This window comes from Nylanderia fulva, unplaced genomic scaffold (genome assembly GCF_048542155.1).
Source record: "Nylanderia fulva isolate GAGA-0341 unplaced genomic scaffold, ASM4854215v1 Scaffold15, whole genome shotgun sequence".
Taxonomy (NCBI): Eukaryota; Metazoa; Arthropoda; class Insecta; order Hymenoptera; family Formicidae; genus Nylanderia; species Nylanderia fulva.
Window position 1 is genome coordinate 199,895 of NW_028189730.1, and position 25,059 is coordinate 224,953.

Below are 25,059 nucleotides of genomic sequence, written 5' to 3' on the forward strand. Positions count from 1 at the left end.
CAGAATGTCCATTATAATACTCTACACGTCAGCTTCCATTCATGCGTCTCCCTTCTCCCAGATTTGTTCCATCATCCACATGGTGGACCGCCATCCCGCTTTGTTTTCGCGGTCCCGCGTTTGTTCGCGTCGATGGTCCCTGTCAGAATCGACGAGAGCGGCGAGACGCATTTTTGTCAAAGGTCTTCGTCATAATAATCGCGCCTCTCGACATTTTTATCGTAATGACGTCATTATTTAATAATTTAATATATTAGAAAAGAAGGAACACATTTTTTATATAAACTGCGGATTACAGATTTTATTTTTAACTTTCTCTCTCTGTTAATTTTTACAAAATATTACACAAATTGTATACATTATGACATGAAAAGAAGAAAGTGCGATATGAAGATGATGATAACATACAGTAGATTGCAATTGATAAATTATGAAAAAAACCTATCAAATTGGAAGAAAAATAAGAGATTTTTATAAATTTTTATAAATTAATTCTTTTAAATCTATTTATTGATTATCTTACACAATCCGTTGATAAAGTTACTTGATATCACAGTATATATGTATATACTTTTGACTCCATCTGTTGATGAAACGCGGAAATAATATATATCGTACGTATGATAATGAAGTATTATATTTGTTATATGTACCTATATATAGATTTATAAACAATAACAAATTAGTATTGTCAAATTAATTATCGCACCCATTAATATTGAATAATATTGAATTGAAAAAGACATGTGCACAATCGAGAGATTTTTAATATACATATAATGAAAAGAGTTCAATTATACTTTTTATTTATTTACTTTTAATTAAATTTGTTATTCGTTACATAGTTATATAAGAAATTGGATTCAATATAAAATTTCTCACCTAAAGATCTTAAACAGGATCTAATTTAAGCTCTCCTTTCAAACCGAAAATTTGACTTGGATTTTTCTTGAAATAATTTTTCCTCGATATTTATAATGAGCTGTATTCTTAATGAGACTCTTCTCTTCCGCATCGGAATTACGTCGCCCCCGTTCACTTTCGTTTTCCGGGGTGGTTGTACCCCGCTCGAATCGAGAGATTACGAAAGACCGCAAGGGGTTGCAACCCCTCGAATGCGCAGCCGCGTTGACCGCTGTCCACTTCTCTTAGAGTCGAATTGTTCCCCACCTGCTTATAGGCGTTCAAGTATAGCGTCCGAACTACTATTCTCGCGAAGTGAGGCGACGCGCGTGCTACAATCAGGAAATAAGACTCGCTTCTAGTATTTCGCGATCAACCGGCAAAATAAGGGGCTCCAGGGTGGCGAACGGCGAGCCGAGTGAGTAGCATTTTCAATCGCGAGCGTGCCTTTTCGATCTCGAGGAATCTTTCAAGGAAAGAGAGCTTCTTCATTTTCTTTTCACTTTTTCCATTTTTCATCTTCTCATTCATCTTAATAAATTTCCGATCCGAACACGCTCGAAATGTTTTTTTTTTTTTATTGTAATGCGATGACTGTGATTAGAACGTGCGGCGAGGAATAGAATTGCCGGAAATAATTAATGACGCGAAGAGGCTAATTCGATCGGCCGAGCTCTACTTTGAGTCTTTGTTGGACGCATAGCAATGCGTCGTATAATGGAGCATGTATTATTAATCGGATAAAAATTGCGGGGAGTTTGCGTTAGCTAATGCGCGACGAGGAAGAAAGAGAAGTATGTATATGATCGGACTCGATGGACGAAACTTTTTTCGAGTCGATAATCGCGCGAATCGTCGTAAAGCTTTTATGAGAGTAGATACGATCTGCATTTTTATTTTTACAAAAAGTAGGGTAAAATTGCTACACACCTCTTCGAACCTCTCTCCTTCTGTCATTTTTTCTTAGATCGTTTCTCTTTCTTCGATAGTTTTACTCGAAAAAAAATGCAATGTATGGCACGCTTGCGGATGATGTTTTATTATATCTAATATATGACACACCGCGTCATCCTCGGGAAAGGACGACGTCGCGACGCCACGAGTCGATGGTTTATAGAAAAAGAAAACCGTGACCTCGCAACATAGTTTCGCTATAGAATCCGGGTGCAACAGTTTGAAGTCAAGGCAAAGAGTAAAGCGTAGTCTGGTACCTCGAATCGATATTACGAAAAGGATTATTACGCGTAAATATACCTCCCTTCAAGTTTTTCCCTGGCATTTGATCGGCGTGTCGCGCATCCTTGATCGCCCGCACTTTTCTTCTCCACCCTTTTTTTCCGACAAGGGCGATTCCAACGGTTAGTCGCAATTACGCGCAATTTATTATTTAACGGGAATAATCGATGGCTTATGGATACGTGTACCGTGTCGCGATAGTACATCCTCCGCATGACAATCGTCATTTTCGCGATGGTACCGCGACACGAGACAGGAAAAGAAGCCGCGCGTCGTGGCTCCTCGAGTCCTTCTCTCTTTCGGTGCGAGTGAAAAGGCGCGAATAGTAGAGTCGCGGGAACTATGCTGGCGAGATTGAGGAACTTCCGCTGCAGAGTGCCCAAATGTCCGGCTATCCGTATTCCAGGGATGGAGAAGCCGGAGTCGTCCGCGGGCGGCGAGAGCGTCATCGAGCTCGAGGACCGGGATCCTAACAGCCTGAATCAACATCTTCAGGTAAAGAAGTCGCATTCTTCGCTTTCAACGAAGTATGTGGTTATATTCGCGTCCTTATCGTAAAATATTTAATCGTTCAGAGGTATAGGTGGTGATTTGTATAAGGCATAGGTGCTAATTATATATGCTTATATTTCTTCGATCGATCCACGAAAGTGCGAACCTCGAATTCGATATTGGTTTTTTTTTTTTTCAATCGTATAGTACGATAATTCAATTCTCTTCTGTGTATATAAATAATTTATGCATCGCGAATTAAAAATGCGCTGTAATTGCAATTTAAGTTTAACGACACAACTATAAATTTCATGCAAAATAAATTGAATTTCTGTAGATTTTGAAATTATCAGATACATTAGCGCTGATGACGCAAAGTTGTTGAAAGTCGCAAGCTACATTTTCGCGAAAACTAGTAAATTGAAGATCGATGGTCGTCGACGTAGATTAATGGGGCCTTAGATTGAGTCATATTTTACTCGTAGCTTTAGTTTGCGAAAAAGTTCTGACGTTTGTTCCATCGACCATTGTGCGATGATTGTTCGTTCCCAATATAATTCGTATGCATGCGGGATTAATCGCACAGGTGATGTGGGACGATGTGATCGGGGAACCGGAAGGGATTCGTAGTCCCGAATGCGCCTGGCGACTGAGTGGACATTGTTTCCGTCTCTCCAGAGGATGTTGTTACGTGCTCCTCTCCGTTCTCGTGGCGCCTCTGCTCGCTCTCTGTTTGGGTTTCACGTTCGCCTGCCTCGCATTTCAGGTGAGAGTCGATAACCTCCCCCGAGTTGCGTGCGTCCGTCTCTTTATGTCCTACCGATCGATTTCTGATATCCCGTTCGCGATATACTTGCTTTTTAATTATCCCGAATAGAATATATTATGAGTCTTGCCGGGATAGAGCCGGATCGAGTTTGCAAAATTGATGATTACAACATTCAATATTTATATTTATGTTTATATCATCTATATTGCATTGAAATATCTATTTGATATGAATATATTCGTATAGGAGAAAAATTTTTAAATATCTGTTTAGTACTAGCTTTAAATAAAACAATTTTTGTTTGTTTTTTTATTTAAATAAATGTTTAATTTTTTATCATCCTAAAGCAGAATAGAAAAATTGTTTAATTATTATAAATACGTACCGACAATCGCGCGTTTAGGTTCTCATACACTGGCTTTCTTTTCTCACTGAATTATCGGGTAATTTCTGCACTATTCTTTCTTCTACACCTTGATTGTTGCTTGCAGCATATTTGGTGCGTCGCGCCGTGTCTGCGCGTGTGGAAAATCACATGCGCGGCGATGAGAAATTTCTTGGCGGCGGTGACGCACGCGATCGTCCGGCCGGTCATGGAGGCGATGGGTTACCTCTGCCACAATATCCGCATATTCAATCAAAGACTGCCGGACGGTCCTTATCACAAGGAAGACCTGTTGGTCGTTTAATCGATCTCGGCGAATTAAATTCGTATATGATTATCAGAAGTATTTCGCATCTTTTTAAACAGGTGATACGAACATCAGCGAATGCGAGGCATTGATAAATATAGTATCGAGATAGAAAGTTACGTATCCTCTTTCTCTTGCGAGAGAGAAAGAAGAGATATTTAATTCTATATAAGATACTTTCTTACATCTACCTGCGATACGCCCAAATGCAGAATTGTTACACGAAATGAAAAAGAAAATAATTTATATATTAAATTTTCATGTGAATATTAATAACATTGAATGCGCATATCGTACATAATCGGGAAAATATATTTTTGTAGACTAAGTTTTACTTGTGCAGTAATAGCGTCAAGGATTCTGTTGAATTATATCCGCAATACTATTACATGTGCGACAAGAGTTCTGCTGTCAAGTATGTATTGTATTAGTAAGTGTGTAAAGGTCTCCCTTGTGTGCTCTTTGGCCTTGTAAAAGTATAATAATTTTAACCCTGGCGCATGTCTCGCGGGGTAGTTGCAGATCGCGAGTTGAAGAAGCTTGCGAAGCAAATTGGTCAATTTTACGTGAGACAATCTTTCTCTTGTTCGTCTTTGTTTGAGTTTTCTCGAGTTTAGAATGCTTTGTTGTGTATATTTTATTATCGGGGGGATAAGAATAATGATTCTCTTTCAAGTGAAAAATAATTTAAAACGCGAATTATAAAATTGTTCAGAAAAATTAATCCAAAAGCTTAATGTAATATAAATTATTTTTTAATAAGAAGATACATACAATTAAAGAGCATAATAAATATAATTAAATACATAAAACTAAAATTATTAATTGAAAAAATATGTATGTATTGTATATTATTGTTATTATGTCGTTAAAAGCAGAAAAAAATTAGACTGAAACAAAAATCCGTCCACTTAATTATTATGTAATTAATATTAGTGCAATTTATTATTAATATTTCGTATATAATTTCGTATAATTGTATAGTTTTGTATAATTTCGTATATTTTCATTATAATATCTTTATCATTAAATTTGTCTATTTTAATTATTTTTGATGAATTTCGTTTAATTATAGATATTGGTATAAAAAAATTTTTACAACATTGAATTATAAATATAAATTTTCTGCAAGAGAATTTTTGGGAATATAATATAGAATCTACATAAAAGTAGCTTATATTTAAATTTTTAATTTAAAGTTTGAACCTCAATTTAAAAGTCCTTAAAATTCAAAGATTTTCTAGCAAAAACTTTTTGTAAAAATCATACGCAATAAAACATACATGCTTTAAAGAATCAACAGTTATTCAAATTTGCCTCCAAATTTCTAGCAAGCCAATGAGAAATTCAACCAATTACGTAAAAGTAAAATGTCATGACGCTATCAGCTGACGAGTCGTCAACTGCTCAAACGATATTCATCCAAAATGTCCAACAAATATATTTAGTACAGTTTGCAATACTGAAATATTTTATAAAACACTTATCAGTGTTTTCGATCGCTCACTACGAATACGCCTTAAGAGTCATCTGCTCAAGCGATTATTAAAAACAACAAGTCAGTGTTTTATCAGTCGTTGCTCAACATGGCGAGTAATATGCAGAGATTATTTTTGAGAGCCGATCGTTTGTGTCGTGTTAATTTCACGAGGCGTATCCTTTGGAAATTTTTCAAAGATTAGCTAATTAAATTGATTTGCTAATTAAATCACATGTGTTCCAATATTTACTCGTTACATTGTCCTTAAATCCTGAATCAGAGATTTCCGTCTCCACGTCACTTCGAGTAAAAGGTAAGTTATATAATTATTTTGAATCAATTTTTACATTTTTTAAGTAGACGTAGGTACAAACAAATGCACAAGTAGCTTCATTGTGAGATGATCTGTACTGATGGTCTACAACAGTGATGAAATATAGGTAGCAGCACAATAAAGGCTCTTCTCAGCCGGTAGCTTGTTTGGCTCGGTCGATTTTGCTATCTCATCTTTACTGATAACTGATAATATATTTCAACATCTTGTAACACACATACATTCTGTTATTATATTGTTAAGACGATTGCATGATATGTTTTTACTAAAATTTTTACAAATTGAAATTGTTATTTTTATTTTAATTAATTTATCCATCTCTCAGCCATGTTCGATTGGGAGGATCCGTTTGATCTTAGGTCGCAATTAACGCAGGACGAGATTCTGATGAGGGATCAGTTTCGTTCTTACTGTCAGGAGCGATTATTGCCGCGCGTGATCGAGGCAAATCGCAAGGAGCATTTTGACCGGGAGATTATGAGGGAGTTGGGCCAACTAGGGATATTGGGTTGCACCATGAAGGGTTACGGTGCTGCCGGGGCATCCTCGGTAGCGTACGGGCTCCTTGCCAAGGAGATCGAGAGCGTCGATAGCGGATATCGATCAGCTTTATCGGTGCAATCTTCTCTCGCGGGTGGTGCGATTTATATGTACGGCAGTGATTATCAGAAGGATCGACTTTTGCCTAAAATAGGTAACATAATAGAATATGTGGAAAAAGATGCAAAAGTCAAAGAAGACATTATATCTTATTGAAATTGAATTAATAATTGATCAATGAAATTCAATTTCTCTAAAAAAAAAAAAAAAAAAATAATTAAATATATAATAATTTTTATATCGGAGCTATAGACGATGATTTATAAGGCGTATTTTAGTTTCCGGGGAAATAATTGGCTGTTTCGGTTTGACGGAACCTAATCATGGTAGTGATCCAGGATCCATGGAAACCAGAGCGACTTACGATTCCGATAAAAAAATTTACAAACTAAACGGCAACAAAACATGGTTGGTTTAAAAAAAATACTTTTCATCTATATTCTTTTACTAAAACTATTCTCTCTCGATTGGAAAAATCTCACTGCGTCTCATTTAGGATTACAAACTCGCCCATTGCCGATGTATTAATAGTATGGGCGAAATGCGATGATAATAAGATTCGTGGGTTTATCGTTGAGAGAGAGACCGCGGGAGATGGATTATCTACGCCGAAAATTGAAGGAAAATTTTCTTTAAGATCGTCCATCACTGGAATGATCTTGATGGACAACGTAATTGTACCTGAGGAAAATGTGTTGAACGTTGAAGGACTTAGAGTAAGCCAAGTATTTTTTTAGCAAATTAGGAATTTATATCTCGCATATTAATATTTTTATATATTATTTATTTTAATTAATTATTTATTAATAATTTTATACAATATGTCAATTCCAAAAATTTCTGACTGATATATGTGGACTGGGATATATCAGATGGTACGTCACATATAATTATAAATATTGTTTTGCACTATAAAATCTGAGTAATGTGGGATCATAAACCTCTTTGTGTGAATAGTTATAAAAATCTCTGCTTGAGTAATTTTATTTTTATTTATTAAAAAATACTGAAAAACCTATAGGTGTTAAAATCTTTTGAAAGTTATTCAGAGCCATAATCCTGGTAATGTATATCAGTTGGAAATCTTGCGAACCCGACTATTTAAAGATAAGTATCTAGTAGCATTAAACTCTTAATAATGATTCGGCAAAGGGACCTTTCAGTTGTTTAAACAATGCTCGCTACGGAATCGCTTGGGGTGCGTTGGGTGCGGCGGAGACTTGCTTCAAGATTGCCCGATCTTATACTCTGGAGAGGCGACAGTTTAACAAGCCACTGGCAGCGAACCAACTTGTGCAAAAGAAATTGGCTGACATGATGTGCGACATCGCGATCGGTCTTCAAGCTTGTTTGCGAGTCGGTAGATTGAAGGATGAGAACAGGTAAAACTTGCTTGAAATCGGGCAGACGAATTTTAAGGGGCAAAATTAATATAATATTTTGTTAGATAAAATATTAATATTCTACATTCAATGTGCAGTGGGAGTTTTAATATATTTATAATATAAATGATGTATGTATATTATAATGCGAAATTATTATTTTGTAATGATTATATTGAGAAGAAGATGTATAAATGTGTAATAATAATCTTTGCGCGCGAATATGCGAAAAATGATTCTGCGTTCCGTAGAGCCGCTCCGGAAATGATTTCTGTCATAAAGAGAAACTCGGCCGGCAAAGCGTTGGAGATTGCGCGAACCGCGAGAGATATGTTAGGCGGAAATGGGATTTCGGACGAGTATCATGTCATCAGACACGTGATGAATCTGGAAACCGTAAACACCTACGAAGGTAACGCCAAGATTATGTCGAAATGACGGATATTTAACGCAATCAATGTAATGACGGTGTGACGCGTGTTATTCGAATCTATTCTTTTTTTTCACAGGCACAACCGATATTCACGCGTTAGTCCTCGGGAGAGCAATTACCGGCATTGCTGCATTCTAAATCATTCTTTTTATCAAATGTCAAAGACTATCTTTTTACGATATATGTATTATGTGCCATTTATATTTTCATAAATGCGAGTTGAGATATTGTATCGGCAATTTCTAAAAATTTTCTATGTAATAAAATTGCCAATTTATAATACAATTTTGTACACATTTTAATATATGCATATTAATATTGCTGAAAACGTTTTATCTCTTTTTGTTGAAAATGAGATTTTAATAATTATACACTAATTGAGAGTTAATGTGTAATATTTTAAATAATATTTCAAATATATGATAAAAAATGTTTGACATAATGGAATTAAACTCAAAAGCTTATTATTTTAAATAATAATTTTAATAAATAATTATTTCCTATAATATATGTACTTTAATATATGTGTATCATTTTTTACGAGAAATACAATTTTCCAAAAGATATTTTATTTTAATAAAGTTATGTAGATTATCAAGTTTGAATGTGAAATATGCTAAAAGATTGCTCTAAACACGTTGCAATAAGGCTTTCATTACTTGGTACAATTTATTGCTCCTTTATTTTTTCTACTTTATGTTTTAACAATTTTATGGTATTGTTTTTTCACTAATGCGTTCTTTCACATTCGTTCTTGCTTTCATCTTTCGAATCGTCGTTCATTCCATTTATTCATTCGTTCAGGCCTAGATATACGGCTTTTTTCTATAAAATATAATCACGTAATGAAAATTTAAATCAAAACCTTTTCCTTTCTTCGAAATTATAAATTTCATAGCGATTTCGATTTGATCGTCCCGAGTAGTTTGAATTTGATTCAGATTCTCAATTTTAAAGTTTTAAAATTGCGCATTTAGAACATGAGATGAAGTAATTAACTTATTAATACATTTAGGATCGTTAAGCAGGCAAACGTCATTAATTAATATTCTGAAAACGTCTAGAATTTTTAATGAAATTCGAAATTATGAAAAACTGAAACTATTCCATATTATAAAATGATAAAATCCATATATGAATTTCTAAACATTGATCTTTGCGATTCTTCTTCTGATTTCCTTAAATTAATCAACCGAATAAATTATTATTTCTTCGACATTCACGCTTACTTTCTCATTCACTTTTTCTTTCTCTAACAATTAGAGCTCCGTACAAATATACATGTGTATGTGTATATATATATATATATATATATATATTTATGTTTATACAGTGCTTTTAGAGATTAATTTGATATTAAATAAAAATATAAAAATCTATACGTGTCTTTTTCTTTCTCAACTACGGTTGCTTATTTATACGATGTCACGTAATTTAAGAAAGCGCGGCTGCTGCATTGTAATTCACACTCAATGATTTCATTGTTGTGTACATACATATATCTATAAAAAATTAGCACTGCATGACCGACATGTGTCAGCAAAGGTAACTAAAATGTCTTGTTAAAAAAAGTGCGTTAAATAACATGACGGCTCATTCTGCATTCTCCAAGGTATTTTCTCTCATTTGTTTGTTGATCATTTTTTACATTATTACCATCTTTTTCTTGTTCCTTTTTTCGAAATCTTTTTGAAAATGTTAATTATTTAATTTAAAGTATGATGAAACTAAACGACTTTTAATTACAAATCGAACACATATATTCTACATTTATCTTAATTTAAATAAGTATTAATTAACGCTATTTATTAATTTAATTATTTAAGCTTCTCAAACATTTTCGAAGGATGTCTGAATAAAGATTATGTAGAATTTACTTTGTAAATTAAAAAAAAAAAAAAAACCGATAACGATAAATAAAACTATCTTCAGTTTAATAGTAAATATTTTATACAAATTTACCGTTAAAATCATTTTAAATCGTCGATTATTTTTTTCTAAAACTTTATTTTAATTAAACTCATTTTTATTAAAATTTATTAGAAATTAAAAGAATCAATAATTTCGTAAATTGAAAATGTTATTGTTTTTTTAAGTCATGATAGTATAAATCGGCCTCAAAAAGTGCAGGGAATAGTAGACGTTGGAATGATTCCATTGCAGTTTGCCTTCGATCGATCGATCGATCCTCGTGATTAATTGCACACGATCCAGCACCTTTATAGTAACGACAACAAGGGCGCTCAACACAAGCGACTCGAGTAATCAGAAATAAATTAAGTTTAATTGCTAAGTAATAAAACGTTAATTACATATGTCAATAATAATTAATTTAAGTTTACAACACACGTCTCGTGCAAAAGTGTAAAGAACGTTTGTTTTTTTTTATCGTGCTACACTCAATACCATTGTTGTCTTGTTTTTTTTTCTTGTTACGACTTAATGTTGTAATGTGTTTGCATATGTATGTCATGTGTGTCTGTGTCTGTATGTGTGTTAATGATTCTCGACTACAATAAGCTCTTGATAAAACGTAGTAACATTGTTTAGTTTACAATTCGCCTCTTTCTCCTCTCGCGGCTCTCGAGATCGCGGATGTGTCTATTACATAGTTGCACATCACGGTATAACGTCGGGATCGAATTCATACTTCATTTTTGTGTCTTTCTTTCAATTGAATCCACGTGGACGACGATTGTCGAAGTCCGAGATAGGACAATTTATTTCTCAATTGCGGATCTTGAGAGAAATTTTGGAACGCCTCGCGATATTCGCGAATTCGATCCCGTCATCTTTACAAGTATCGATCATCGGGTCCGTCACGCGAGAAAATTCAATGGCACGCCGGAAACCGTCGCGACCGGAGTCGCTCGGGTTCATATAACCACATTTTGTTGCCTACCAACGGATACACGTAATTGTAAATAAATTAATGACTCGCTCTCCCTGTCTCTCTCTCTCTCTCTCTCTCTCTCTCTCTCTCTCTCTCTCTCTCTCTCTCGCTTTCATCTTCCTCCTCTTTCTTGCAGTTTCGCTCGACTTGTGGTATACATCGCGATTATGGATATCTCGACCTTTGTCCTCCTGTCAACGTCAATACCTCGAATCCTCTTTTTTTTTTCTTTTTTTACATCAATATCGCGACTTGGAGATTATGAATTTTGTAGGAAAAAATATGAAACACGCGGGTGAATTCTTCGGGTGCCTTTTTCTGCCGAATATGCATATAATTTTGTGATGCGAATATTAGTTGCAATTTCGAGTGTTGCATTACCGGACTCGAGGTATTGATCGCGATACTTTGGGAAATATATAAACCGGATAAATAAAATGATCTTTTTCTTCTTTCTCCTTTCTTTCACAACGAATGGAAAAAGTAGAAGAAATCGAAACAACGCTGTCTAAGTAGCGCGGTCTCTTTGTCTACGCCGATTTTTCCAAATTTTTGACAGGAGCTTCGACATATCATCCTGCGTTTACGACTGTCGTTTACTCTCCTCCTTTTTGCATCCAGAGGGTGGAAACCAGCAGTTTCGCGTTACGCGCCCTTATACACGAAGTGTTTTTCGCGCGCGCGTCACAATATAATAATAATATATAATAATATATAATAATAATAATAATAATAATAATGTATATTCTGCTTTTGCACTTGTATTTTACATTATTTCATTTCTGATTAACTAATCGATACCTTATTGTCGTACGAACTGTTTTCATGGTTTTCTATCGCTTTCTTTCCGTTCCCTTCTGCCTTTCTTTTCCATTCCTTTCGCCTCGTTCGAGAGAAAACATGATTTCGAATCTTTTGAACAATTTTTCTCGACTTGTTCCACTTTTCTTCATCCCGCCCTCTGTCTTGTCTCTCTTTTCTTTGTTGACTCTTTTGCTTCGATCGTAATTTGTTTATGAAAGATTGGACGAGCCGAGGTAGCAGTCGCAATATAAATCGCAAGAGGGATGAGAAGTTTTCGAGAGAATGAAAAATTAGAGAATCATCTCGTCTCTTTCTCTCTCTCTCTCTCTCTCTTTCTCCCTCTCATCTTTAGTCCTCGAACGGATGAAAATGAGAGACTTTTCTTGCCCGGGAAAGATTCTATCGATGAGTCTCTCTTTTATATTTTTTTTCTTGTTTTTTCTCTCTTTTTTTTTTCTTGCCGTCGTTAAATTCTGCCGATTCTTTTCTTCTACCCCTGCCCGTGGAAAAACGAAGTAAAAATTCTCTGCGAGTGGGGTGGAAACTAGATCGATATAGACACCTAATATTGTACGTGGTCGTCGTCGATAGTTTCTAATCCACTGGATATGTGTCACGTAACGAACTAACTATCGAGACGAGCCTCTCTCTTGGCGCAATATATAAATAGATTCATCGAATTTTATTCTCTTTCACACACACACACATTCTCTCTCTTTCTCTCACTCACTCTCTTTCTCTGATTCTCATGTTCAAATTTAAGACGCGTAACAGTCGTTATCGGTCGATCGATCGACTTGAAGATCGCTCGATAATCGTCCTCGCGACGGTCAACACTGTTCACCGCAATTAGTGGTAATAATATCCGTATTTTTTTATATATATATAATATATATATATAATTTTTATTTATACTTATGTTCATATTTATATATTTATATTTGCATTTATATTATATTTATATCTATATTTGCATTTATATAATACATACATATATACATATATATGTAGATATCTATACGTATATATGTATATATTTTACGTTTTCTGTCTTTCTTTCTGCTTTTCTTTCTTTCTTGCCTTTCCCTTGCTGTTTAAACTTTTATGGTGTGTGTGTATATACCTCTCTTTTTCAACTACGTTTTCGTCTTATTTTTTTCTCTTATATAACAGAAACATCTCGCATCTGTCGTCGCTTAATAATTAATAATCATTGCCATCAGTAATGGTATAATTGTAGTAATAATGAACCTTCTCTCCTCTCGCAACTAAAATTATATTTACATTTTTATCGTACATATTGATTCTATCCGCGTGTGTATGTGTGTATGTGTGCACGAATATGCATACTACTACGTGTCTCGAAATTGCCTCGATCAAATGACATTTCGACTTTTCAACATTACACCATCGTTTTTTCAAATTTCTTCATTAAAATAATTTTCCGTTTCCGATACAATTAAAATATGTGTCCCGCGCGTAGAGGAATAATCATTTATAATAAAATTAATGGTATGGATTTCTTTTTTAGAGTAGAAAACAAAAGGAATTCACTTTGACACATTAATATACATCTACAATCTTTATAATAATTTTAAATTACGAAATTCAATTACAAACAAAAGAATTTGTCGTTATTTTTCCCAATTAATTATCGTGATCATACAAATCGTCAAATCGAAGGAGCGTGAAAGACGTGTATTATTTTCCTTCTCTCGACCGCGAAATTTTTACATTCGATCGAGCATCTTATAACGTGTCCGATAATAAGACACACAATTGTCTCGAACGAGGGAATTTGCATGAGATTTCGCGCGCCAACGTGAGTCCTATCAACTTTGAACACTCTCATCCGAAAAACAGTTCCTCCTTACACGTGTAATTATATATATATATTTAATATATATATATATATATAATTAAATTATTATTATAATATATATATATATATGTTTATTTTGTACTGTATACGATCTTAACCGACGACCGAGGAGGCCGCTCGCGTCTCTCCATGGATTCATTCTTGCGTCGAAAAAGATTTTGCATTATTTTCCCCACTTGAAGCAAGATGGAGAATTATATAGGTTTTTTCTTTCTTTTTTTTTTTTTTTTTCAACGGGAAGTAATGCAAACGTCCTTCTCGCGTTGAGCCGAGCTGATTCGGGTAATCTAATCTTCAAACACTCAGAACTGATGCTCGCTTTGAATAATCGTTTATTTGAGACGTCGTTTGTGATAAATTAATAATAAATAATGAGAATAGCGTCAAGAGAAGAATGCTAATCAACCAACGTGCAATGTTAAGAAGAAATCGTGGGTCGGTGTATTTGAATTATTTTAGAGAGGCGATTGTTGGTGGTTGTTGTTGTTGCACAAAAAGCGGTAACATACCTCGAGTCGTCATGCACGCTCTTTCTAATTGAGGGGAGGGGAGGGAGGGGAGGGGGTCGATATAACTTTACAAAATGTTACACAATTACATGTTCGATGACGAACTGCTGTAGCTTCGAGAAAGTTGCGAACGCGATGCCGCGCTCGCATTTTTCTCTTTCCTATATCCTAAAATATAATAAATTAAGTAACATATGCCGTAGATAATATCGCCGAATTTCAACATTCAACGAGCATTCGAGTGCGAAGAAACGACGCGTCATTTCACTCGCGAGACGAACGATTCTAAAATAGCGGTGTGTGATCGAGCGATTTTCGAGTTTTTTTTTTTTTTCTTCAAAAGAAACAATCCTAAATATTTGTATCGAGAATTTACTCTTTCGTCCTCAAAATAATCGATTAATTCGATTAATTCGATTAATTATACGAATAAGGTCAGATGCATTTAAATACACAATATTATATTCTAGACAAGCGCAATTTTTGCGCGATTCAATAATAGTTGAAATATTTTCTTAAATTTTCCATATTTAAAATTTTTTTGTCAATTTAATAGAAATTAAGAGAATGGAATTTATATAAACTATTTTATGCAGAAAAACAAATTATTAGATATATATATATATACGATATTTCGACTAATTTTTATTCCTGCATAGTCGAATTTAATTCGTTCGTCGATACCCTCGATACTTTTGAATCATTCTGTGAATTAAATCTCGGCGATTCACCCTGTATGATTACTCGGACTAGCATAAACGATCCTTTTACAATCACGCAAAAAAGAAGGAGTGACGTAGAAGTGTCGCTCGAACGAAATCTCGCAGAACTGATCGCTCGCCACATCGCGACGTGTGTGTGTGTGTGTATATGTGTTTCAGTGTGTATGTATGTGTGTGTGTATGTGTGTGTGTCGAAGCACAAAAGAATTCTCGCTACGCAAGAGCCACAGACGCAGAGTGCAAGTCGGCTAGAATTGCGCTTTTCTGCAATCAAACGTCACACCGATTCGTTTTCGCCCAGCTTGGCGAACGCCGTCGCTTACGTAATAAAAATGTGTGTGTGTGTGTGTGTGTATGACTGTGTAAATCTATCTGTATACATATGTATGTTCTCTTTCCTTTTTTTCTTTTTTTTAAAATATGTACAATAGCACAGCACAATTGCAGTACGATATCGAGTGCGGCTCGCAGAGTCTCTCTCTCTCTCTCTCTCTCTCACTCTCTCGCGCTTTCTTTCTCACAGGCTCTCACTTATTCTCGCGGTCTCTGTCTCTTGTGGGAGACCGCGCGGTATAGCGCGGCCATCCGTTTTAAAAATCGCTCTCTTCTTTCCCTATTCCACACGTCTCTCTCTATTTCTCTCCCGCCATCGGTTCGCACAAAAGAGCGTCCATTCTTCCGAGATGTACATGTTTATACATACATATTGTGTGTGCACATGTATATATACATACATGTATATACATATATATGTATACATACACATCACTTGGCACGTGCACCCTCACACGAAGCCACTTTGAAAATTGGTTCACATTTCGTCTGACCAACGAGGACACGGACGAATCGGTCGCGCATTCGGCGCCGCTGATTGCGCGATCATCATCAAACCTCACCGCTACTCGTGTTTGGGGAAAAGCGCCGATTAACCTCTCGATGCTAAATATTAAAAAAAAAATAAATAAATAACTGCTCTTCGTTCTAATTGCTAAGATTGCTTCATTCGCAATAAACTTTTCATAGAAATTTAATTTGGAGAGATTAATTCTCAAATGCGTCATATACTAAAGTCTAACTATATGAAAAAACACGCGCACGCGATAGATAATAGATTTTATTTAAAAAAAATAAACGAAATAAACTATAAATATATATATATATATATGGCCTCGAATGTGAATATATTGTAAGAGTCAACACACACGCGGTAGGCTCTTTTTGAAATTAGCATGAAGCTTCTTAAAGTCGCTGCTTTAATTAGTATCGTTGTTGAATGTCGGAGCTTCTACAAACTTGACAGTCTCTCGACTATTCTCGTGGATTAAGAAAAAGTAGAAAACGAGCGTTATCTAAATGTTCACTCGATTGTCAGAGCGCTTTGAATTCCGCGCGACAAGCGCAAATATTAAATGTTTGCCTTCGCGATCTCGATCCGCTTAAAGCAACGACTATTCTACCCTTAAGAAATAAGATAACAATCGATATCCCGAGACAAACTTTACTAAACTAAACTTATTTCGGGGCAACGAATAAACTCAACTTTAACCGCGCGACTTTAATCGCACGAAAAGAAATAAACGTGAGCATTCTCGAAACGATTTTGACTCGGCGTTATTAGCACCGAAAGCGGATTTAGAATTCAAGTTTCAGAGTTTTGACTAGAAGTGAGAAACCGTTTTGCGAATTAAAACGGCGAATGGTCCTTCCTAAAACATATTACGATAGACTAGAACGTTTAAGAATCGGGCACAAAAAGTCCAGATCAACTTATGCTAATATGGCAAACTATGGCACAGAGTTTGCGAGGTATTCAAAGTCGAGATACGAATGAATCGTTTTATCGTATATTCTCATCTTGAAAATACAAAACTATATTCACGAGAGACAGCTAACTTATACTGCGACGTGACGTTGAAATAAATACCTATAGCTCTGGTTAAAAATGAAATAAAGGAATTCAATCTTTTTTTTTTTTTTTATGTAATCGTCATTCTCAGCTCTTATAGAATAGACTCGTCCGTTTTCGACTTTGAACGTTGACTAAAAACCTTATGATACAATCTACTGATCGCAAATACTTGGAAACGCATCAGTAAAAAAAAAACAAACGCTAAACTGATTTGGATCGCGATCACATTCGCGGGAACTGCAATGATCGATCGCATTCAGCGGCTAGGACGTTCTTGTCCGACACATTTCGATCATGGATCAATATATAAATGAGAATCAACACAAGCTTTATGTTGGATAAAATTTCTCGACGTAAATAAACGGTATTTTAATATATATATATAATATTGAATCCTGAATTTTTCGATTTTGCTTGAATGAATCGATTCTCGAAAAAGAGAACAAAGTGGATGATAAGAAGAAAGAAGTAGTAGTTGAAATAAATAAAATATATATGTTTCGAGTCGATCTCCCTAACGTAAAATAATACTTTGGTTTCGATCGAATGTGTCGACAAGGACACGTCTACGAGGTAAGCCCTTACGAGAAGGGCAGATCCTCGTCTGGCGACTCGTCGTGGTACTCCTCGTGGTCGGATGTGTGTCACAAAACGTCGCTCGGTTGGCGCTGTCCGATGCCTATCGTGGGCGACAATTGTTCCTCCTCGACCGCCACCGTCTTCGGATCCTCGTCCTTCCATTTGTCCATGGAGCGGCGTCGAGCGTTCATGAAGAAATTGCCGACCGTCGTCGGTTCCAGGCCCAACTGCCTCGCGATTGTCACCTGCATCTCCTTCGACGGCCTCTTGGTCTCCTGCGGAAAATTTACGCTTTTTAGATATTATTTTATATCGTTATTCATTTGTTCGGTGATTCGCTTCATTATACATATTATATAAATGTCCACACATGTATAGTCCACTCCATTATTCTATTTTTCTCTAATTTAATTTATTTGCAAATGTCACTTTAATTACGCACATTTCGCAAGATTTAATTATTGGGTTGTGTTGATTAGTGTCGATAGCAATTTATTTTTGCATTTTCATATTTTTTGTGTCGAAGAATATGTATGTAATATATATATATATATGTATGTACATATATCGTTGATTGATAAATCTTGTTTGTCGGCCAGTGCATTTATTACGTATATTTTAGTTTCATATTCTATTATTTCATTTAATTACCATTAGATATATATATTTTCCTTTTGCATTTTTAATTTGGACATTTTACCAGTTTACTTGCAAGAGGGAAATCGAGCATTTGAAAAAACAAATATGTATAAAAGGTATAGAATTAATTGAATGTTTTCTTGACGAGTTGTCAAGGGACGCGTCTCTCTCTCTCTCTCTCTGTGTAGTAAAAGAGTAGTATAATAAAATATTCTATTGAATTAATCTCTATTTTCGTCCTATCAAGAGAGATTTAGACGCACATTCAGATGTAGATTCGGAGTACAATGTACTCTACAAAGGGCTGTGTGTGCCAATTTCGACTATGCCATGGGAAAGTATTGGTTAGTAATAATTGTTACTCCGGCAATCGATATGTATACCCTACCTCGAGTCGCGTTATTGATCGGGCTACGTTGGGTAAGAAACGTCGCGTGGGAAGAAAACGTACCAGTCCATTTACCACATATAAAGAAATGTTTATCGTCCACCGAACGAACGATGGATTATTGTTACAAGTGTCAGTTTTGTGTTTCAAGTATCTTCAAATCATTCATTCGCATCTTCTCGATTTTTAATCCACAAACATATAAAATATAGATTTGCACTCTGCGGAAAAAATTGGGTAAATTGAACCAAAAGAAAAAATACATCGAGTTAAATTAGTGAAATAAAGTCAGAGCGATTTAAATTCGACGAAATCTCGATATTTGCGAAATTGCGTAGCGGCGTTTTCCTCGTGCGCTCTCATACAGTGAAAGAGATGCGATTTTCTTGCCGTCACTTTCGAAGGGCTCTCTCTCTCTCTCTCTCTCTTTCTTTGGCAGGTAGTTAGGCGCGATGTATGACGTGACGTGTGTACACGCGTACGTTCGCGCGCGAAGCTGAAACACACATCGTCGGTGTGCATAGCGCACACAGTGGCTGTCAAGGAATAATCACGATGCCTCGTCGCGATAGTGTCCCGCATTTCCAACAATTGATGCGCCGTTCTATACGGAGCGGGCACCGCCTTCGTGTTTTGCAACTGCAGCTGCAGCGAAGTCCGCGCGGATACACGCGTATCAATAGCCGGCAGCGACAACACGCGGCTCTCTCTCTCTCTCTGCGAGCCTTAAACGAAGTCCCGGCGCGTGTCCGGCGCAAGTTAAGCGAAATTAACGTCCACGAGTTAATTAAAGTACGCCTCTCTCTCGGCCGCCGCCTCCGCTGCGCCGCTATGCCACTGACGCTGCTAACCGTTGCCTTTTCCTCGGAAAATCGAAACCCCGTCGATTCCACGCGTCACCGCGAATTAAATTATTAATTAATTTCGGGGATATTTAACGGCTCGAGCGCGCACGGCCCTTGAATTCGGAATTATTTAATCCCCCCGCGGCTATCTAACCGGAGAATTCGTGCCGGTTAGCTGATACACGTGTGGAAATTTTATTATTAAATTTCGATAAAACTGCTTTTTCTATCTCTATAAGTGCACGATCCATTAAAAAAATCTAACAAAAACCACTGTTCAATTTCTCGTCATCTAAAATGGGATTAAATAAATTTGGATTTCTCCGTGCACACAGATTTCGTATTGCAATTTTTATCTATTTGTTATCGAAGGTCATTTGTGTCTTTGCGGCGAGTGCAGGAAAAATTATTCGCTCGTATAAGAATCGTTGTCGCGTCTTGGAGAGCGTGCGTGATGGAAAGAGCTTCGGGGGTTTTTTTTTTTTTTTTTTTTTTAAACCGGGTTAAAATTTCAATGCAAAAGGCCGCGTTCCGGGACACTCCTGCAGAGTGCCGTTTCCGTAATGAAACGGAATATCAATTATATCTTTGCAATTACAGCAATTAATACTCATTCCGATGGAGGCCGGAAGGCCGCTCGCCGTAAAGGCGGCGCGATAGTCGCTTTGAGAATATAATCGAGGTTGCGAGCTTTATATTATTGCGTCCGGGGACGCAAATAAAAGTCTCATCTCTCCGGAATCTCCGCGCAGCCCATTATACTCAAATCGCCCTTCAAATGTTTTTTTTTTTTTTTTTTTTTTTTATTATATCAAGCTCGCGTATTAATTATCTCTACAATTAAAGCAATTAATAGCAATCGCTCGCAGGAGAAGCACGCGCCTATACGCGTTTAAAAAGGGACTTGTCCCTTTTTTCGAGGAGAGAAATTTTATTCTTCTCGAATGTGTTATGCGTTAAACGCGTCTTCTTTGCCTATTAAAGGAAATTGCCTTCGTGAGTATAGTTCGTACCGCACTCCATTTCGAAATGCAATTTATTTAACGAAGGATTATCGATTTTTCCATTCTTCTATATTCAATTTTTAATTATTCGATATCTCTGAGAATTAATATTATTTTAATATATACGGAATTATTTTATTTTAGCGTTATATAAAAGATCCAAATTTGGAACATGTCCACATCTCTCTTAAATGTAACTAGAGGAGAATAATTTATTTTGCACGAGTTTTATGCGAACGTTTAGGTTGATTTATAAGTCTTTTCTATATATATATATAAAGTAATGATTAAAATATCTTTATGTTTCAGTCTGCGAAATATTAGATAGTAATCGGTTGATTTAGAATTATTATTTTTATATTAGCATACTCGTTGAGATGTATCCTTAAATCACCCTAGCGTGCTGTTTTTTTTTTTTCCAAACATCTTTCCTCTAAATCTTTATGTTAAAGATACTCGCGAGGATTAATTTGTACGAAATCCGAGCACGCAATCGAGGAATGATTCGATAATCGCGCGGAAAAGATTGCGCGCGATTTGGAATGTACGAGTACAAAGTAGGCTAAGGTCAATTCGCAAACTATTTGGCGTCTGTCCAGGAACTCGAAGAGAGAGAGAGAGAGACTTTGTTTTTATTTCTGCGCCGCGATCACACGCGAAGCACGATCGCGATAAAACGCGAGTAAAACGTTGAAATCTCGTTAAAGTGGGCTCGATTTCGAGGATTAAAATGCGCCGACCATTCGCTCGATTCTAAACTCGAAATTTCCGCCGCGGCTACAATAAATTAATCGTTTAAACTTATCGTTCTCGCGCAGATTCTTGGACGAGATTGTGCTGCTCGGCATAGTTTTTCAATCACTCGAGATCCGCAATTTGACGCCATTATTGTCATTCGATTTGTATTCGAGAGAAATATATTTCTTAAACTTCCAAACACATATACGTGCGAGCGAGATAATGGATCCGACTAATTTTGATTTAAATTTAATTTACAAGAATAATTATCGTATATTTGATTTAGTGAATTTACTCGCTTATTTCAGTCGAGCGCATTTTTAGTGTGCCATTTATCCGCGACTTCTTAATGAGATCGATCGCTGTTTCTGATTCAATTAATCCGATCAAGCCATTCTTTCGCTCGGGCTTAAGTGACATTAACCGAAATGTACACGAAATAGAACGTCGGCTTCTCGTGCGATTCCGCAAATCGTATCCCGAATTACCGAGTCCGATGAAATATCGCGTCAATAATCCGGAGCGATCGAACGACTCGTCGGGATTTATCGCATTTGATACGGACGACAAACGCAGGCGCGTGCCGAAAAAATGGATCATTAAGAGTAATACTCAACGTGCATCTCCCCCTCCAATCGCGCGCAAAAAATTTCTATTCGATCTAAAGGCAATCGGTTTTGCGACAAAGCAGAAAAGTTGATTTCGCAGAAAAGGCAATTTCGCAAAACGCGCGCGCGTGCCGCGCTATTTATACGATAATTTATCGCCATCGGAAACGAGTTATCACGTTTCATTGTTTCGCGATGCGTCCGCGCTGATTGTAATCATAGTTGTAATAGCCGCGAATGTAACCGATGTAGCCGATTACATATCGAATTCGATCGATTCCCGCATTTGGCGGATTGAAAATATCACGTTATCTTGCAATTCTTCGATACCAAACGATGCGTCCATTAAACCGCAATTTGCGTTCCCTCCAAGTAAGGTCATTTAAGGACATTTCGTAACTGTCGTGAGAAAATAAATCGCTCTCGGAACATGGGACAAATTTTGCCTTTTTATGTAATGCTGAAATAATTTATTATTATTTTTTTTTTTTAATATGGAACTGGAAAGAAATTGAAATATTATAATATGAATAAATATATATATATATGGCACTTTTAACATTGCATCTAATTGTATGTGTTTCAATAAACATTCCTGCTTTTGCGGTGTCATCAAATTATAAAAATGTCAAAGTTTTCCGCGTATCCATACATTACTTTATTCATGACGACGTCTCTCGTTATCGAGACGTAATTACCATGATGTGCTAAAAAAAAAAAAAACGCACTCTCGGCAGCGGTAATTTTTTCACGGACGTTAATGAGGAAACGGATGATATCAATGGCCATTCTTGAAACGCGGCGACGGCAACGGCGTTACAAACAGCGGACTGGAATACGAAGCGCATAAGTAAAGAACCGGCCGCGAAATTATTCAAGACCGATCGATAGTCGCGCGGAGTGCGCGCTGTCGGTTGACGCGCGCAACTGAATTTCAGATATCTATAGGGCACACGGAGGGAACGTGTTTTTCTTCGAGTGGAAACACGGCTCTCGCCATCGCAGAGACATTGTTTCTCTCTCCTTTTACTTTATTTATTTTTTTTTCATTAAAAATAATAGGCCGCACACTGCCACTACTCTGGACATTTATTTCTCTACTTATATCCTCAAGGCTAAGAAGTAACGTAGACTAGATACGTGTACAAACAGCTGTCTCGAATGCATCTTATCTTATCTCAAAGTTTCGTCGATTCTTCTGACGGATCTAAGGGATAGTGTATCTTCTATAAGCGGTTTATTTCTCCTTGAAATTTATTGTTGGGCAAATTAGACGTCGGAAATGTTTTTAATACACTTTGCAACGTCGCTTTATTATTCCCGCAAATTTGGAAAAAATGCTAGAAAATCCAATCAGCCTCTCATATTAAATTCATCCATATGCAACAACGTTGAAAGGTGTAGTACAAGATGTTGTACAATTACGTGTATAATCCACGTATTCATATATACAATTTCCTGCGCGAGGTTTACTTGGTATAGAATCTATATTTTAAGGAAAATATTTGCCGTTGCAGGACAGGTGTCTTCTCGCGAATCGAACGCGATGAGTGCACAATATGCACTTTCGACCGCGAAAGTTAGCCGCCGCTAACAAGCGGCGATAGCGGTTCTCTCAATATTCATTTGCCTGTGCACATTGAGAGGGAAAGAGGGCAATTACTATCGATCACAAGAGGGTAAGAAGTTATGTATTGTGTGTGTGCGTTTGTGTGGGTACTCACTTTAAAAATAGCCTGTAGAGTACGGCGCTGAAGGTCTGTGAAAACCAGCCGCGGTTTCTTGGGGGCGGGCTGTTGGTGTTCTGCCTGGTTCGCCATCTCGTCTTTCCTCTTGCATGCTGAAATTAGAGGAATTCGTCAAGATTCGTCCCTGATATGCTCCAATATACACGTCCAAACTCACGCGCGCGTTCCGAGAAATCGAGAAACCGTGTATGAATATTTAAACGCGCGAGTAATCTCGTTTATTATAATACACCGCTGCATGCTGATATTTATAATAGAATCGACTGTATTTCGAGTTTTCGAGTCCCCGAAAGGAAAGATATAAGAGATAACTGTGCGCTTAAATCGATAATAGTGTCTAGCTTCGGTCATCTTCTAACGATATTTCCACATGGCAAAGTAGTCTTTTCAATTAAACGCGCAATTATTCATAATTGGTTGAAAATTGACGGATTTTAGATTCGAGTTTTAGCAAATTGATCCAACAATTCGGAGAGTTTAAACTCTGAAAAATTCAAGCTTTATAAATTTAAAGAAACAAAGTAGATTTTTATCAATTAAATGCGAATCAATTAATTCGATCAATTATTCGTTACGAGATGAAAATTGATATGTCGATTTTCGAGAATAAGATCAAAATAACCGATAATTTAAGAAATTTGAGCTTTGAAAATTAAAGGTACATAAGTCTAAAGATTCCAAGACTATTATTAAAAGCTAGCCTTAAATATTTCAAATTGTCGACAATTTTTAACTAGAATTTATAGAAATGGAAGCTTTCGAGAAAAAAATAATGTTTTGTAATAAAATTATTTTCACTCCATGAAATCTAAGAAGATGAATTAATAATTTATAATTATAAAAATCGAAACACACTATTATCGAAATCGCGTTTAATAAAGTTTACAAAAATTCGCGCTTTTTCGGTTATTCACGAGACAAAAGGGCACGTCGCGTTGACATTTTCCATGTTTTCCTCGCTTCTACGCCCCTAAAACGATCGACGATAATCGCGAAAATGGTGCAAAGTAATGGAGAAGGGGTGCTGAAAGATGGGTGGACGGGGTGAGGATGAGAAGCAGTGTTGCGATTTTTTCGCTTCTTTTTTATTTTCAAACGTAATTTAATCGTACTTACTTCCGCGTTGTGGAATCTGTGCAGCTGAAAGCAGAAAAAAAAGACCGATGTTAGTCAGTAGGAACATGGCTAGATGTCGCACGACCTTTTTCTATTTTTTTTTATTTATTTTCTCTTTTTTGGCAGGTCGTTGCCGTCTCTTTTCTCACTTTGTTTCCGCGTTCAAGACAAATATACACATTAAAGGAATATATAGGTTTACGTAATGTAGCATGTACACAAGTCATTAAGATATAGAAAGGAACTGAGTAGCATCACACGAATCCCAAACTTAAATTCTTAGCTACTGGCTGGCTTGATAAAAATCATACATATCACTAAGGGGTTACGTAAAAGGGCAAGGGGTCGGATGCA

At 36.3% G+C, this 25,059-nt stretch overlaps 3 protein-coding genes and 1 long non-coding RNA gene across 5 annotated transcripts in view; 3 read left to right on the forward strand and 1 right to left on the reverse strand.

Annotated features, from left to right (window-relative positions):
- Positions 1-25,059, forward strand: part of LOC114935864 (uncharacterized) — a 237,976-nt gene that overhangs the window by 94,133 nt on the left and 118,784 nt on the right. The gene's annotated exons all lie outside the window — the stretch shown is intronic.
- LOC114935860 (caveolin-3) lies at positions 1,156-4,892 on the forward strand. Of its 2 annotated transcripts, XM_029308773.2 has the most exons (4): positions 1,156-1,321; positions 2,546-2,634; positions 3,218-3,397; positions 3,892-4,892. In XM_029308773.2, exons 2-4 carry the CDS (start codon positions 2,548-2,550, stop codon positions 4,087-4,089), a joined length of 465 nt encoding a protein of 154 aa, XP_029164606.1. In that variant the 5' UTR covers positions 1,156-1,321; positions 2,546-2,547; the 3' UTR covers positions 4,090-4,892. The 2 variants fall into 2 exon arrangements, with proteins under 2 accessions (XP_029164606.1, XP_029164605.1); XM_029308772.2 differs by lacking the exon at positions 1,156-1,321 and having other exon boundaries at positions 1,332-2,634.
- LOC114935856 (glutaryl-CoA dehydrogenase, mitochondrial) lies at positions 5,382-8,649 on the forward strand. Its single transcript, XM_029308767.2, has 8 exons — positions 5,382-5,745; positions 5,853-5,885; positions 6,232-6,600; positions 6,785-6,914; positions 7,003-7,222; positions 7,659-7,888; positions 8,140-8,300; positions 8,398-8,649. Exons 1-8 carry the CDS (start codon positions 5,679-5,681, stop codon positions 8,457-8,459), a joined length of 1,272 nt encoding a protein of 423 aa, XP_029164600.1. The 5' UTR covers positions 5,382-5,678; the 3' UTR covers positions 8,460-8,649.
- The window catches only part of LOC114935855 (uncharacterized), a 73,179-nt gene continuing 58,703 nt past the window's right edge, over positions 10,584-25,059 (reverse strand). Inside the window, exons 3-5 of the mRNA XM_029308765.2 lie at positions 24,706-24,729; positions 23,566-23,681; positions 10,584-17,894 (exon numbers count right to left, since the gene is read on the reverse strand). Coding sequence (XP_029164598.2) covers positions 17,685-17,894; positions 23,566-23,681; positions 24,706-24,729 — 350 coding nt within the window. The 3' untranslated portion in view covers positions 10,584-17,684. The remainder of the gene's footprint in view (positions 17,895-23,565; positions 23,682-24,705; positions 24,730-25,059) is intronic.

Bases quoted from the DNA above. Each gene is read 5' to 3' on its own strand.
- LOC114935860 (XM_029308772.2), top strand. From the start codon at position 2,482: ATGCTGGCGAGATTGAGGAACTTCCGCTGCAGAGTGCCCAAATGTCCG. The intron at 2,635-3,217 runs GTAAAGAAGTCG...TTAATCGCACAG, and splicing joins GCCTGAATCAACATCTTCAG to GTGATGTGGGACGATGTGAT. The intron at 3,398-3,891 runs GTGAGAGTCGAT...TGTTGCTTGCAG, and splicing joins TCGCCTGCCTCGCATTTCAG to CATATTTGGTGCGTCGCGCC.
- LOC114935856 (XM_029308767.2), top strand. From the start codon at position 5,679: ATGGCGAGTAATATGCAGAGATTATTTTTGAGAGCCGATCGTTTGTGT. The intron at 5,746-5,852 runs GTATCCTTTGGA...ATCCTGAATCAG, and splicing joins TCGTGTTAATTTCACGAGGC to AGATTTCCGTCTCCACGTCA. The intron at 6,601-6,784 runs GTAACATAATAG...GGCGTATTTTAG, and splicing joins TCGACTTTTGCCTAAAATAG to TTTCCGGGGAAATAATTGGC.